A 15,955-nucleotide genomic window follows, 5' to 3' on the forward strand; every position below is an offset into this window, starting at 1 on the left:
CTTTTCCTAACCTTTCTTGACCTGTTTTGCAGTGACTTTTCCTGACCTTTCCTGACCTGTTTTGCAGTAACCTTTCCTAACCCTTCCTAACCTGTTTTGCAGTAACCTTTCCTGATCTTTCCTGACCTATTTTGCAGTAACCTTTCCTGACCCTTCCTGACCTGTTTTGCAGTAACCTTTCCTGATCTTTCCTAACCTGTTTTGTAGTAACCTTTCCTAACCTTTCTTGACCTGTTTTGCAGTGACTTTTCCTAACCTTTCCTGACCTATTTTGCAGTGACCTTTCCTAACCTTTCCTGATCTTTCCTGACCTGTTTTGCAGTGACCTTTCCTAACCTTTCCTGACCTATTTTGCAGTGACCTTTCCTAACCTTTCCTGACCTATTTTGCAGTGACCTTTCCTAACCTTTCCTGATCTTTCCTGACCTGTTTTGCAGTGACCTTTCCTAACCTTTCCTAACCTATTTTGCAGTGACCTTTCCTGATCTTTCCTGATCTTTCCTGACCTATTTTGCAGTAACCTTTCCTAACCTTTCCTAACCTGTTTTACAGTAACCTTTCCTAATCTTTCCTGATCTTTCCTAATCTTTCCTGATCTTTCCTGATCTTTCCTAATCTTTCCTGATCTTTCCTGATCTTTCCTAATCTTAGATTTTAATCCCGTTAAAAATTATATATAATTTCTTACGTTTTCTATATTTTTTATTATAAATAAAGTTCGTAAACGTAAAAATGGTTATTAAATAAACTAAGTATATTTATATAAGTTTTCTATATATAATTTTTTACGATTTCTATATTTTTATTATAAATAAAGTTCGTAGCTCTAAAAATCGTTATTAACTAAACTAAGTATACTTCCTATATCTCTCTATCCTCTGGATAGGTTATTATTTTTAGCGTAAACGCTAAAAATAAGCCCGAATTATTCTACGAAGCAGAATAATTCGGGTCTTATTTTATCCCTACCCACGCACCTACCTGCGCCGCTGGCGATTGTTCGTACGGGTCTCAGAAGGCTGTGCCTCTACTGTAGGTACCTACCTATGTAAGGGTGGAATATGGTTGACAGGTATATTGCCTACCTAGGTATCATTGTTGACCGAACCGCACACCAATATGATATTGCTGCGTACAGATTCCGGTTGGAAGCATAACACTAACCTACCTGGATGATATACCTGGGTAGATGGTAGCATCCAGATCCTACTCCGAGATGGCAGGCATGGCGAGGCTACGGGGGTTGCCCCCTAGGATTTATCTTGAAGTGCCACCCGGACACTTAGGTACTAGTTCGAGGAAAATCATCGTTTGAGGAAATACGACACCTTCCGTCCTCCCGTCCTTACCGTTTCGGCATGCGGGCCTAGGTACGTCAGGTAGCTCAGTGACCGCAACAGGTGCGCAAGCAAAACGTCAAAGAAAGAGCAACAGCTCACAACGAGGGAAGGCCGATGAAGCTACATGACAAAGGGGATACGGACAGGAAGATAAGCATCCATCGCGTCCGTCTACCGGGTAGCAGGGGCAGCGGAAGATGTGGAGGTGCGGGAAGGCAATAGAAAACAGAAGCGAGAGATGGGAGTACACTAAACTAATTAAATGATCTGATAGCCCAGATCGATCTCCAGGGAGGATGTCGGCGGCGAACAGATCTACCCCGTCGGCCCCTTAACCTCACACTTAAACCTAAGGTACGTCACGAGCGGATTAGAGTTCGCACTTACTACGAGGCACGGCACCTGGCAGACAGGTCGGTGGGTGTGGCCATAGGTCTTAATAAGCATCGCGCCTCGCCAGGAGCCAAATCTCCTGCACCGAAGCAAGCTAGGTATAATATAGGGAGACAGTAAGGCGCCGGAGGGAGAGAGTCAGTGGCTCCAGGTGATTAAGCGTACGTCTGCGGCAGAAGCGAGATGCTAGAGAAGGGCGTTGCGCGTCGGGAGGCCACCTGATAAGGCGCAGAGCGTTCGGCGGGTGTGTGAAGCGATCCGTGCCTGCCATCATAGACTATATTATCACGAGACCTGCCCAGGCGAGAATGGCCTGCAGGCACTACGCTGCATTTACCTAAGCTGTGTAATACTTCGACTACATCGGACCAGAAACCCCTTCGTACTTTTGCCTCTGACGCCTGATATTATCTCATGCCGACAAAGAACCGCCAGGCCGGGTACCCTTGTGGCAGAACCGTTGTCTCCTCGCCTCCACCAAAGCTAGACATTGTTAACTTACAATCCATTCAATAGTATTGTTCTCGTACCGACAAAGGCACCTTTATTGTCGAACAGTGCCAAGCGTTGTCATTTGCAATATATGATTCTACTAGCACATGTCCTGTGCCCGCACAAGCTCGACGCTCACTCACTTCTAGCCACGGTATCCATCCCCGCGAAGAAGGGTGTGAAACACCTAACTTTCCAATATATCTCGAATCTCTTGGCTCCTCTTTCCCATCCGCCTCTCTATTCACCAAGCCTCACGCAGGGAAACCGTCTGAGAGAAAGGCCCACGCCCACACAGGTGACTCAACCCCCCCCCCCCCCCCCCCCAAAACCAACAATAATCAACAGTCACACGTATACATCCAGGCTTCTCAATACGCAGAGAACCGCATCAGGGTATCCTCAATGGGCAAAACCGCCAAGGAAGGGGGGAGGGAGACGGAACCAGAACTGAGAGTGCAGCTGTTACGCAGACAACTTCGGGTTCGAGTCTGCGACTATGCTGGTCTCCAGCGACAGATCCACGACGATTTGCGCCAATTCACCAAGGGAGACAACGAGGCGATGCTGACGTTCCAAGAGACTCGAGCGTGGTATTTAAAGAAATTACGCATGTCGTTAACCCGTCTGCGCCAGACGATATTGACGACCCAGATCCCCGACTCAACTGAGCCCTTAATCGTCGAAGATATCATGAAGAGGGTCAAGCCGTTTCCTGAGCGTTACCTTCAGCGTTTGGTCGATCGGGGACACCTGTCCGAAGCCAACATGCAAGGTGTCCTTAGCGCAGGATACGCAAATGTTGAAGACTATTTCGAGGACATGGCAAAAGACCTTTATGGCGCCGACGATACCTCGGGAATATACGACGAAACCGGATTCCTCGTCGAGGGTCAGCAGGAAGAAAATGCGTCAAAAGAATCCAATAACACTCCCTTTAACAGCACTCCAGACCAACCGCCTGGTCTCTTCGAAGACTCGGATGAGAAGAAGCCGCCCGAAGTGTCGCTGCCACAGACCCCGGCCTCCCAATCGACGACCGACGAAGGTGAGCCCAGTGACAAGGTAGACGAGCCTGGTGGCGAGCAGGATACAGCTGATGACGAGGACGCAGCCGCGAAGCCTGCGCAGCCTGAGCGAGCCGAAGAATTGGAACCAGACGACGCCGATCAAGCGAATCACCCTTCCACCGACTACCCGGAGCTCCCTCTAAGCAGCCCGTGCCTATGTAACGTGGAGACCTTCGAGGAGGACGGCGAAGACGTCGAGGTGGAATATACGGAGAACGTCCAGGCACCCTGGTCGCAAGAGGACTACGAGGCGGGGGGTGGGGAGACGGGGGGCAGCAGCTCGGAGAGCGATCCCGCGTCCGTCCCCGCGGAGATAGACGAGATCCTGGGCCTATGGTTAGATAATCGGAATATGTGGTTTTGGCAGTACGAGCTGCTCTGCCTCGCAACCCTGGCGCTGCAGCATTACAAGCCGGACTTCGAGACCGCGCGACGCGCGTACAAGTCGGACCCCTTCAACGACAAGGAGTAACAGGGATGAAGCCGAGCACGTCTGGGCTGGCCGGGGCGATCGAAATAGCGAGACGATACCTACGCAGCATAGTTTGCAGGTGGCGACGACAATCGAGGACGCGCCATGAAGCTGAAGAGCCTAGGTCGGAAAGGTTTGTTGAGGTTACAATGCGGACCCACTCAAGTCTTGGAGAATTAAGACAACCGAGATAAGCGGAATAATGAAGGAATGGACTTTATAAATGACCCCCCTCCCAGCCATAGAGACGGAGGGATACTTAGAATATGAACGAAATCGCTTTATACAGCAATCCGTAACCCATTAGCGATTATTTAAAGCTCTCTTTTTCCTCTCCAGTGTCATCATGTAAAGCCCGTTGCCATCGTGTCTAAGCATTGCGCCACTCGATCCATTCCATCAGGTCGTGACCCCCATCTATACCCTTCGACCGCTGTCTGTCCTCCCGTCCTTCTCTCCCCTTGCTCTCCTCGTTCCTATTCCGCACGAGGCGACCCTCCACAAGCTCTCTGCGGCTCTGCCCGCTCTCCCTCTAGGCGAGGGTGGCGGGGGCGAAGCTGAGGTCGGGGGAGACGACGCGGCCGTCGGCGAGCTGCTGGTCGGTGTAGGCGGGCCAGACGATGAGGCGGGCGGCGTAGTCGACGACGCTGAGGGTGGTGAAGCCGTTGTCGGGGCCGAAGTAGTCGCTCCAGCCGGAGCTGACGGTGAAGCGGCCGCAGGCGTTGCCGACCGTGTCCGACTGGCTCGCGGGCCGGGCCCCGCGGCGCGCCACGAACGAGCACGGCGTCGCCGGCTCCGGCTCCAGGTGCGTGTTGATCCCGAACGACCACGTGCACGCGTCGTCCGCCGCGTCGCACACCCGCTGCAGGCTCTCGATCGTCCACTCCGGCACCGCGGCCATGGCCGAGACCGCCTCGGGCACGGGCGCCGCCACGGCCGACCCGGCCGCGAGGAGGGCGGAGACGAGGATGTTGGTGAGCTGCATGGTGGCGGGTTGGGTAGGGAAGAGATTAAGATTAGGTAGATTGTTTTTTTTAGCGAGGTGTACCGGTTGGTGTTTGTTGTTGACTTGATGACTCGTGACGGTGACTGGTGCTGATGGTGGTGAGAGGGTGAGAGACAAGATCCTACTCGACGGCGGATAGCTAGGTGTTTTATACGCTAGGTCTGCCGGTAGAGGAGCGAGATGCGAACCGTTCCGGCCAGTCTCCTTGCGTCGATCCCCGTGTCGTTCGTATTCTCATGATGTCGGCGGCTGGACCGGGCTCGTTTAGCACGATCGGGGCTCCTTGGAGACGAAGGAAGGAGGGGGCTGCTGCAGAGGGAAGGATAGAAAGGGCCATCTGACCCTCGCCATGGAATCTCTCGTATTGATGACTGGCGCCTACCGCTGCGCGCGCTGCTGATGCTCTTGCTGGCTGCCGGCTCGTCTGTCTGGCAACGGTCTCTCCACGGTCACATGACGGGATCCAGCAACGGGCCCTGCGGGGGACCCTAGGAATCTTGATCTCTGATGAGACAGATGCGGCTCGGGCTCGTATTCTAGGGTCTTGGGGCCTTCGCCTCCCTTTCTTTGTGCGTGCAAGGTGGCGAGCGGTGATGCGCTGCGAGCCCATCGTACGGTGCCAGCGGACAGGGCCTGACACCAAACCCACGAACAGGCCATAGCCCCATCCCGTTTCCAGCTGGTGCCCGCGCGGCAATGATCGTCAGTTTAGCCCTATAGGCTGGGCCCGCATTCCCCGGACGGGCCTATTCGCCCTTGGTCTCGGCATATCCTTCCGCGCGCTCGCCTATCCCCACACGCCACCGTGTGCCAGCTCGTCACCAGGCTTGTCACCGGGTGTGGTTGTTGTTGTGTGATGGATGGGGTGGCTGGATCGGCATGTAACGTAGTAACTCCAGTCGCAGCAAGTGTCCATGTTACCCAAGGTGATGGGCCACAGCGTTACATGCCGTATATGTACATCGGTACATGTAAGTGCCTATGCACATTTCCTCCAGGCTTAGCGCATATGCGTGTCTCAATACCCTATGCATGGAGACATATGTACCTTGCATACGTGTTGTGCGTGCTTATGCATGTGTATAGGTGATGGAATCTAATGCATGTCGGTTCCCTAAATGCAATGTAAGAATATCTCACGTATCGATGTCATCTGACACTCGCTCTTCTCTCTTCTCTCCCTCTATGCAGTTCTTCCTCTCCTCTTGCTCCTCGCTCCTCCGTGTTCGGGGATATCCACCCTCATTGTAGCGCCAATTTTTTCAATACGAGATTATCGTGGTATGCATGAAATGGGCCCTCTTATGCCCGATGTCAGGCCAGACCAGTTCACCGGCCTCGGCCGTCAGCATAGCCCAAGTCATAGCAAGAGCGAGAAAAAAAGATTAGGCCGTATCCTGAATTGGCAGCGGTCGTCGAACCGATAGATGGCCCTAGACGTTTCCACAAACAGATCGCAACGTGTAGTGCCGATGTCTAAGACATCTAGGTATAGCGTTACCGGGATTTGCTTAGCATAGCGTGGCTATGATGATGATGAGGCGAGAAGCGCTCAGATACAGCGAAAACGGCCTGTTCGCAGGGCGCCTAATGAGAGTCGCTCGTTTACGCTCAGCTGGAAATCGGTGCGTTGCTCAGCTCGGATACGACTCCGGATCGACAAAGGCCGGATGGCCTCGGGTAACAGGGCAGCGGCCCCTCCCCCTTCCCGAGCCACAAAAACCCGATGCGACTTTCTCGTATCAACACGGGACATGCCTCGACCCGTCCCGCATGGCTGCTATCCGAGGGACCAGCAGCGTTATTTTCATCCTCCCATGTCCACCAATCCCAATACTACTACTCATGACATCGTCACCGCCTCCACTCTCCTCCGAAGACACGATGGACGACGAGCGGATCGTCTAGTAATCCCGGCAATATTCGAGTCTGGCGTGCATTCTATCCTAGGAGTTGGCGCTCCTTTCGAGCGTTAGGGTGTTTGGTTTGGAGTTCAAAGGGGTTCTTCAACGTCATAGGGCATCTCTCTGCCCTTTGAACGCTCGGCTACACTTGAGACATCGGAATCAATGTTCCGCTTCATTGCTGGCCCACCAACTTCGACCACATCGTTGTGCTGGATTCATATGCTTAGTTTAGCATTTCCAATGTTTTCTCTTGTCAGCCTACGGGGGGTGAGACACCAGAGGGGATCGAGCTGGGTCGTGATAGGTTTCCGTTACGTGGTCAAATTCAGCAACACCTCCTGGCCAACGAACACGAGATGCCACTCCCTGTATCCCCATGTATGCAACCCATGCTAACGGGTTGTAGTCGTTGCGAAATATCGAGCCTCGTGTCTCCGTGATAGCGGTGTGCGTACGTGCCGAATATCGCGTCGTTGCCCTTTGCAGGCCATGTTCGAGCTCCTATCGTCGCTCGGAGTGGCATCGCTTAGATTGGTGAAACTAACTGCCGCTTTCCCTCCTCCTTGGTGCCAAGTTTCTGTAACGCTGTTTAAAGTGCTTATTAGTAGCGTTGTTGTGTCCTGCTACGCAGCGTGCGTCTTCAACATGAAGACAGTTGAAAAACCAGAGGAAAATGAAAACTCATCACTTGCTAGGGCCTTCTAGCCGTGAGGAAAACGTTGCGACGGAGTGTATTGGAGTCGGTCTCGAATCAACAAAGGGGTACGATAGATCTTAAGACAAATAAGCATAAGTTATATTAATACGAGGCGTATTAACCGTCTGTCACATAGGATTTTGCCCCCTCTGTCTCCTTTCGTACGTCTTGGCTTACCTCAGCACCGGAGACCTCTCTATATTATAGCTATATATAGCTTTCCGTCGCTCTTATTCACTCAGTTCTTTCATAGCTTCAATGGACAGTCACCTTTGATTGATGTCTCCCGTCCCACACCTTGCTCGTTCGTACGCGCGCAAACCTGCGCACATAACCGTAGCTCACCTGCAAAAGCTAGGTACGTGACACCGTCAAATCTGCTTCCCCTTTCCTAGTTAGTATCCCGGCGGTAAAACAGGCCCGAATACCACCGATAACACCTCCAAAAATATAGACTTTATTCATTTTGAAAGGAATTCTTCTCACAACTTAGACATGTCATTCTGTACTTGAAGATATCAGGAGACACCTCATCTCGCACGAGTCATTCGCCGCAAGAAACATCCACGCGCGGGAGGCTTAGGTACTAGCACTAGGCAAGCTAACTAAGCCCGAGTGTCCCGTCGTTTGTCATGATCCAGCCGAGACCCTTATGACGTCTCTTCCATGACGGAAGCTTCTACTAATTATCTCCGATTGATCAAAAGTACAAAATGGGCTTCTCACGGATGTTGATCTGGTACCACACTTACAGCTTCGGCCCTCCCTTCTAGATGTCTTCTATAATTACCAGAGAATAGCGGAATAACTATCTAACCCCCTTATCACACGTTCCATACGGTTCCTAGGTCGCTCTCGGATCTACGGACAAGTGATTTGATACGGGGATCCATCATGGTTATTGGTGTTTTGTAATATGCCCCAAGTGTATGAGGTTGTAGTCTTGCAAAATGCCAACTCATTCTAATCTCGCAGGTAGACACCGTGACGGCGCTACAGTCAGTACGCCCACCACACGGGTCTAAGCCGCATCAGCAACACTAATCCACCCACGAAGAAGGGAATTGTTGGAGCCGAGATTGACGTGCCACAGTTGAGTGTTTTATTTCCTAATAGTAATCTACATCACGTATTGATTCGAACTCCACAATAGCGCGTCCCTCCCCTTATGATGTTGCCACGTAGGAAGCTATGCAAGTCCACATCTCCGAATGGGAAGTGTGTCCAAACCCTCTCGTGGCGGACGCATAATATAGGTGATAACTCCACGGTCTCATCCGAAGCTTTACGTTTTTAAGCTGTAAATACTTCAAAATTTCATGTTTCCCCTACATGTCATCCGAGTTGAAAATAGCCTTCTGGGTAACCGCTTCACCGATCATAATTTTTGATAGACTTTCAATAGGGCGGATTTCCGGTTCGACGAAAGCCACCCCCGTCGTCCGTAGCGACCTTCCATCCTTACCGATAGCCTCAGCGACGATTCCGGCGATGTTCTCGTGGCCAATTGGGAGAGAGGTCTCAAAGCTGACCCGCTCGACCTCACCGAGAAACTTCCTCGACCCCTTCTCGTCGGTTTGCGCGTAGAACCTCCAGGCCCTAGTCTCGGTATCGCCATTCCAGCTCACGTAAGCGGTGATACCCTCGTCGGACTCGAGCGCCACGATGGCGGGATCCTCGGTCGGGAGGCCGGTCCAGTTGTAGCGAAAGCCGCGGTAATTTTCGACCCCAATACCAAGCTCGCCCGAGTCCAGGTACGCGTGGAAGATGGGTGTACCGTTGGCGAGGAACTCCGTCACTGCTCCGGAGGAGCCCCAGTTCACTATGGCGTTCCCGTTGGGGAGAATTCGGGTAGAGCCCTGAGACTTGGAGAGGAGGCCGTCCGGAGGGAAGAAAGCCTGGACCAACTCGGCTTCCCACGAGGTAGTATTCACCTTGATGATCTTTCCGCTGCTGGTGGGTGCAGTGTGGACCTCGGAACCGGTACCGTGTTCGGTGCCATGTGCGCTGTTGTCATATAAGCTAATGACCTCGACGTCGTCGTACTGGCTTAGAAATCGCGCATCGTGCTGAAAGCAGAACTCGGCATTCTTAGGGACCTTGAAGGAGCTATCCTTCCCGTTCAATTTCCATATGATTTCCCCATCTGTGCCGTTGATCTTGTGAATACTGCACGCGTCTCGTGCGGATATCAGATAGTTCCCGTCGACGTCCTTGTCAACGCTGTTGATATGGAAGTAATCCCAAGCGTCCGAGCTATTGTAGCCAGAACCAGCTTGGCCGGGGTTGATGGGTAGAATCGCTTCTGGGGGGGATAATTAGAAAGCTGTATTGTTTATCATCTGATAAGATTACTGCCCGTACCATCAGGTGAGACATGATCCAGACTTGCCCACTCGAAGAGGAGCTTGCCAGTAGCGATGTCAAGCTCTAATTGTCTCATCAGCATCCCATTGCAGCGAAATATGATTTAATACTCGTGATCAATATGTACCTACCTTGAATGATAGCATTTACAATCCACTGCTGCTGTGGGCTCGCACCCCAGGCTGCCAAGTCGCGGGCGACCGGCTGATAGATCTGGACGAGGCCGGTTTCCTGGTTCACGATGTGAAACTCGTGCTTGTCAATGAGCTTGTGGTTTCCGGCCCGAAGTTCACGTATGGTCTCGTAATGATTATCGAGGAAGGTGACGTGGCCGTGGCCGTGGCCGTAGCCCGGGTTGTGATCGCCCTCGAAGCTGTAGAGGATATCTTTGCCCCGCCAGCGGCCAGCCTGGAAGTTGGTGGCCCAGATGCTGTAGATGCCGTAGCCGGACCAGACTAAGTCGCCATTGTCGCGGAAGATGTACGGGCCAGCCTGCCTAGGCCCGTGCTGCTCCGTGGGCGTATCGGGATAGCCGGCGAAGGGAGAGACAAACAAGTACCCCTTTTCAACCTCTCGGGTGGCCGGGATGGTGATGTTCAACCGCGGCGGAGCGAGATCCGATCGGGACTTGAACTGCCAATCCGCAGCCACCAGAAGCGACAGCTCGAGGACAGCGCCGAGAACGGGAGTGTGTCTCATGGCGGCGACGCGTAGAGACGGTTCGGGCCGGAACTGGCTGGGTTAGAAACCGACGCCATGGTGCAATGCTAGAGGAGGGTACATTAACCTTGGTTTACGTCTATGAGCCCTAGATAGCCCACTCCTGATAGTTCTTTGCGGTGTTGATCGCACGCGAATCGGGCAATATTGTTCGACTGTGTGTCCAGAAATGAGAGGGCAAGCCAAAGGAAGTGATGGGAGGAGAGAGGGGAGAGGAGGAGAAGGAGAAGGCAGAGGGGGGAGCAATGGTACATGCCGAGTATATATAAGGTATACCTACCTCTAGATACCTACCTCTAGGTACCTGTATATAGCTCCAGACAGGTACAGGCGAGTTCTATAGAAACCGGGCGGGCGGCTGCGTATATCGTACATAGCCAATACGACGACGGCCATCACGAGGAGGGGTTCCTCGGACCTTGCATACGTTAGGTACGGTCTTCTCCAAGGGGAAGGGACAGGCGACAATTGCCCAACCAGCACCCGCCGATAGAAGTGACTGCTGCAGGCGCGATGCAGTACGGCTCGAGGAGTCATCGAGGTGAGGAAAGTGCGCAGGCGCGAGTTGAATAGCGACGGAAGGATCCACAATGACACCATTTTAGCCTGGGAACCCGCCGATGTGCGCAATCTCCCGTCCTCTCTCGGGGAAGCACGAGGAGACCGGAGCCCCGGCGGAGCGGGGGAATTCCTGGGCTCCTAGACTCTTCTGTGATACCCATCTCATCCGCCGCGCTGGCTAATGGTGCTAGTGCATAATACACCCTTCCCCTGCTTATCCCACCATCCCTCTTCTACTCTGCCAGTTACATGCATCGCCTTGGCGCCATCCAGTTTCCCGCACAGCCAAGTGAAAAAAAAAAAAAACTTGGACACGATTCGAGTCATCGCCGTATAGGATATTATAGCAACTCTCTCCAGGCATCTCTCTCTCAGCTATACTTCCATCACGCTCACTCTTGGAATCGCATTGGTGCTCCCGGAATCGAGAACCCGCTATTACCATGACCGTCGCCGCCCCATCTCCAACGTCGGCCAGTGGCTCATCTGGCGGGCCGAGCTTTGCGGACGACGACAGCACCGAGCAAGAAGAGACTGCTACGTCGGAAGTGAGCACGTCTCACGACTCGGAACTTGGGGAGCGCCAACCCCTGTTGGGCTCTCCCTCCTCCTCCGCGCCCAAGGATGACGGGTGGGCGCCGCCGCGGCACTTCGTCTGGATCGAGATGGCTATTATGGCCAACGTCTTCCTCTACGGCTTCGACGGCACCATCACTGCGGCGACATACGCCGTCATCAGCTCCGAGTTCGGCGCCACCAACAATGCGTCCTGGCTCACCACTTCCTACCTCATCACGAGCACTGCCTTCCAGCCCTTGTACGGCCGCGTATCCGACATCTTCGGTCGCCGCATTTGCTTCTTCTTCTCCACCATAACCTTTGCCCTTGGCTGTCTTGGCTGCGGCCTCGCCCACAATATGATCCTCCTTGACTGCATGAGGGCCCGTACGTTACCTACCTAGCGTATCACCTACCCCCTTTTTTACAATGTGTCTCGGCGGTAGAGAGGGATAGACCGTCCTAGACTTACATCGCTGTCTTCATCCCCAAAACGTGTCCCGACGATCAGCTTTTGTCAAAAAGGGGGTTGCTGACTTTCCTTGTTTCAGTGGCTGGGTTTGGCGGCGGAGGACTTATGTCTATGGGTATGCTATCCCCCCTTAATATTGCTTGATCTCCCCTGACTAAGCGGGCTCAGCTACCATCGTCAATTCGGATATGATCCCCTTCCGCAAACGTGGAATGTACCAGGCGATGCAGAACGCCATTTTCGGATTTGGGTCCATATCCGGAGCCTCATTCGGGGGCTCCATAGCCGACCGCATCGGATGGCGTTGGTGCTTCCTCCTAGTAAGCATTCTAATCATCCATATCCACGTACGTTCCTAATAATCAGCAGCAAGTACCTATTTCTATAGCGGCATTCATTCTTGGCTACATGGTTATCGAGAACCAGGACACCGTCAACCTCCACGGGGGCTCCAGCTTCAAGGAGATCTGGCGCATAGTTGACTTTTCCGGCTCTCTGCTTTTGGTCGTAGCCATAGTGGTACAACTCGTGGGACTGAGCTTGGGCGGCAACGAATTGCCCTGGAGCAGTCCCCTGGTTATAGGGTTGTTGGTCGCAAGCGTCTTGCTCTTTGGCCTATTCCTCGTCGTCGAATCCAAGACTACCGCGATACCCGTCATTCCTTTGCGGATGTTGAAAGGACGCTTTCCTATCACAATCCAGATAGCGAACCTCTTCGCGGGCCTTTCTTCCTACTCAGTCAGTATTCTCCAGAGTCTTCTCTATTTCCCTTTTCTGTTGGAAGCTAACACATCTCGATAGTATATTTTCCAACTACCCTTATTTTTCCAGACAGTATTGCTCGATTCCGCTGCTGTTGCCGGAGCACGTCTTGCTATCCCGTCCCTGGCAACGCCTACTGGAGGCGTCATCGCCGGTATAGTCATGTCGCGATGGGGTAAACTACCGATCCTTATCCGGGTTGGTGCCGCTTTCATGCTAATCGGGACGGGACTGGTAACTTCTTTAAGTTTTGTGGATTCTAATTGGAAGTATTTCGTCTATATTATTCCTAATAATTTAGGTGTAGGCTTGATTTATCCAAGCATCTTATTCACCTCCTTGGCTACATTCGAGCACGCCGGTGAGTTGTGCGCTTTCCAGTCTGTGTGGCGCGATCTAACAGCATCTAGATCACGCTGTGTGCTCGTCTACGGTCTACCTCATAAGATCTCTTGGCGCCGTTTGGGGCGTGTCCATCACTTCTGCCATAGTCCAGACCACGCTCAGCGTCCGGCTCCCAGAGGCCTTGAGTGACGTACCAGATAAAGCGAGAGTGTGTTCTTTTCTACTAACCGATGTAATGTCGTTCGTTATTGCGGTGCTCTAGAGGCGCTAATCAACGTGAGCTACAGATTATCGACGCTATCCGGCATTCGACCGAAGTGCTACGCGAGTTGCCCCCCGATATTCAACTCAAGGCGCGTATGGTGTACCACGAGGCACTGAGACACTCGTTTGCTACATCTGCCACGTTCGCGTTTATCACCTTCTGCGCCTCGATGCTCGCCAACGGCAAGACCCTGCGCAAAACGAGCGGCTAAGCAGTTGTGCCAGGGCTATCCTCGGCTCTGCGAGTTTGGTTCGTAGTCGTGGGTGACGCGTTATTGCATGCTGGCTAAACAATGGTTGAATACATCGCTCAATGGTTTTAAAAATGAGGTCCACCCCTGAAAACATGAATAATAGACTGGTGTAACGAGGTTGTATCATTTTCGGACGACTTTGACAATAACTACAGCTTGTTACCTAACCTGTTCAAGTTATTTATTCCTAGATGATGTAGGTATAATACGTGGTGTACCTAGATTGTGTTCGCTCTAGAGCCGAACATTTGGTTTAGGGGTAGCCGTGGCAGTATTAAGCTAAAATAAGAGCCCCTTGGACACCTCTTAGATAGAACGAAGGGATCTCTTTATAACTCTCAGATCACTTCGTGCACATTCTCGGTATCTCTTTTAACCCTCCACTGTTCTCAACTAGAATCAATCCCAAGCTCACAATGCAGCTTACAACCAGCTACTCTTTATTGATGTGTGTAAACCCGTATTAGCTCCCGCAGGCACTCTAGGAAACGGGTGTCGGATAAGAGCAGCGCTGTCTCCGTCCCGCCAACTAAGCCCACCGCCCTACCACCGGCGTAGAATAATACGGCCGGTTGAAGGCGCGAGCGGCATCGCGCAGGGCTAGACGGATGTACCCAGCGACAAAACGGCGGCGGTCGGGCTGGACCAGCATCTCGGAAGGGCAGAGAAGTCTTAGCACGGCAAAATGGCGGGTCTCAGGCGGGTGAGCAACTCCTGCGCTGCAGACGACATGCAGCCGCGCGGGGGAGAGCACAAAGGGCCCAGGGCACACTCCGCACCGCGGTGTCTCAGGAGGGAAGGGGGGAAAGAGACGCTGGGTGCCTGGCGAGCCGGCGCCGCTTTGTGGTCTCGACAAGGGGTCTTTTCTGCAGCGGTCCGGAGCGGCCGTGAAGCCGCGATTCCTGGCGCGTATATAGGTAGGTGCAGAGGCCGGCGCCCAGCCATCCCAAGGCAATACCGCGAACGAAGACGGCCAGCTCCGCAGCGAGGAGGAGCATCCGCGCACTTGCCGCCGACCAACCGCATCCGCAACGCAAGGGCCAGCAGTACAGCGCGGCGCCATGCCCCACGACTCCCACGCGTCCGCGCCCGGGCGCTGCCACCGCTACTCGGTGCTGATACGGTACCTGGGCAGCAGCCTGGGGCTCGGCGACGAGCCGCCGCCGCCGCCGCCGCCAGAGCCCCCGCGGCGCCGGCGCCACCGCACCTCGTGGCCGCCCCCCGCCCACAGGCACTCCGGCTTCCGCGGCAGCGCGGTGCTGAGCTTCGAGATGGACGACGGCGACGACGACAGCTACGACAGCCACGACTACGACTACGACGGCTGCGGCTGCGGCTGCGGATGTGACGGCCGTCACCGCGAGCCGCGCTGCCGCCCGCAGCGCCTGCCCTCGGCGTCGCGCGCCACGCCCGCGCCGCCCGCCGGCACCGCCGGCGAGGCGCGGACCCAGCGCGACAGCAGCGGCGGGGGGGCGCCGCCCTCGCCGGCGCCCCGCGCCGGCTCCCCCGCCGCCGCAGCGGAGGACCTCGCGCTGGACCTCGCGCGGCGCGTGTCCGTGGGGGGCGACAGCCGCGGGAGCGCGCCGCGGCGGCCCGCGCGGCCGACGTCCCAGGGCCCGGACGCGCGCGACGCGAGCGGGAGCGGCGGCCCGCGCCCGCCCCGCGACAGCACCGCCTCGCGGCCGCGGCGCCGCTCGGCCGCCGCCCAGACGGACCCCTGGCGCAGCGCGCTGGACCTGGGCGCCGGCTACGCCGCGTACCGGCGCGGCTTCGCCGAGGGCCAGCGGCTCGCGGTGCTGGCGGCGCAGGACTTCGCGCGGCGCGCGCGGCGCCGCAGCCGCGCGCCCACCGTCGTCTCGCTCGGCTCCGCCTCCGACGCCGAGACGCCGCCGCCGCCGCCCCAGCCCCAGCCCCAGCCCCAGCCGCGCCGCCGCCAGGAGGAGCCCCCGAGCCGCGCCGACCAGCATCCCCGGTCGAGCCGGGGCTTTCGCTTCTGGCCGTTTTGGTAGCTGCGGCTTTGGGAGTGGGCGGTGGTTTCGTGGTTGGGTGCGGGGCTTGCTGGGAAGGGAAGAGAGGAGGGGGACAAGGAGGAAAGGGGAAGGGGGGAAATAGAACTCGGATGCTGCTGGAGGCCTAGGGGCGTGGGAGAGAAGAAGGCGAGAAAATAAGGTGTGTTTGCGTGAGATTCGTACTCACTATCAAGTCGGCGTCGACCAAAGTAGACCCAGCCGGGTTGTTGTTCTGGAACCGGGGCTGCAACACAAAGGGATTGCTT

General features: G+C 54.8%; 5 protein-coding genes across 5 annotated transcripts; 2 read left to right on the plus strand and 3 right to left on the minus strand.

The window, feature by feature from the left end:
* The first annotated feature begins 2,541 nt into the window (after positions 1-2,541).
* GGS23DRAFT_367286 (uncharacterized protein) lies at positions 2,542-3,903 on the plus strand. Its single transcript, XM_051513312.1, has 2 exons — positions 2,542-3,273; positions 3,340-3,903. Exons 1-2 carry the CDS (start codon positions 2,631-2,633, stop codon positions 3,765-3,767), a joined length of 1,071 nt encoding a protein of 356 aa, XP_051374780.1. The 5' UTR covers positions 2,542-2,630; the 3' UTR covers positions 3,768-3,903.
* A 166-nt stretch (positions 3,904-4,069) lies between these two features.
* GGS23DRAFT_367297 (small secreted protein) lies at positions 4,070-4,836 on the minus strand. The gene has a single exon (XM_051513313.1). It carries the CDS (start codon positions 4,750-4,752, stop codon positions 4,300-4,302), a length of 453 nt encoding a protein of 150 aa, XP_051374781.1. The 5' UTR covers positions 4,753-4,836; the 3' UTR covers positions 4,070-4,299.
* A 3,781-nt stretch (positions 4,837-8,617) lies between these two features.
* GGS23DRAFT_367337 (ASST-domain-containing protein) lies at positions 8,618-10,594 on the minus strand. The gene is made up of 3 exons (XM_051513315.1): positions 9,876-10,594; positions 9,742-9,807; positions 8,618-9,682 (listed from the first exon to the last, which is right to left on the minus strand). The coding sequence occupies exons 1-3, from the start codon at positions 10,441-10,443 to the stop codon at positions 8,706-8,708; spliced, it is 1,611 nt and encodes a 536-aa protein (XP_051374782.1). The 5' UTR covers positions 10,444-10,594; the 3' UTR covers positions 8,618-8,705.
* A 517-nt stretch (positions 10,595-11,111) lies between these two features.
* On the plus strand, positions 11,112-14,031 carry GGS23DRAFT_367332 (major facilitator superfamily domain-containing protein). The gene is made up of 7 exons (XM_051513314.1): positions 11,112-11,970; positions 12,135-12,170; positions 12,224-12,375; positions 12,425-12,793; positions 12,857-13,178; positions 13,228-13,370; positions 13,450-14,031. Exons 1-7 carry the CDS (start codon positions 11,469-11,471, stop codon positions 13,636-13,638), a joined length of 1,713 nt encoding a protein of 570 aa, XP_051374783.1. The 5' UTR covers positions 11,112-11,468; the 3' UTR covers positions 13,639-14,031.
* Position 14,032: 1 nt separating this feature from the next.
* On the minus strand, positions 14,033-15,687 carry GGS23DRAFT_617154 (uncharacterized protein; the record flags this gene model as incomplete). The annotated part of the gene is made up of 1 exon (XM_051520840.1): positions 14,033-15,687. A coding segment is annotated over one exon (1,335 nt), but the record flags the coding sequence as incomplete, so codon positions are not given.
* Between the last annotated feature and the right edge of the window lie 268 nt (positions 15,688-15,955).

Source organism: Durotheca rogersii, assembly GCF_024521655.1.
Source record: "Durotheca rogersii strain YMJ 92031201 chromosome Unknown GGS23scaffold_4, whole genome shotgun sequence".
Lineage (NCBI taxonomy): Eukaryota > Fungi > Ascomycota > Sordariomycetes > Xylariales > Xylariaceae > Durotheca > Durotheca rogersii.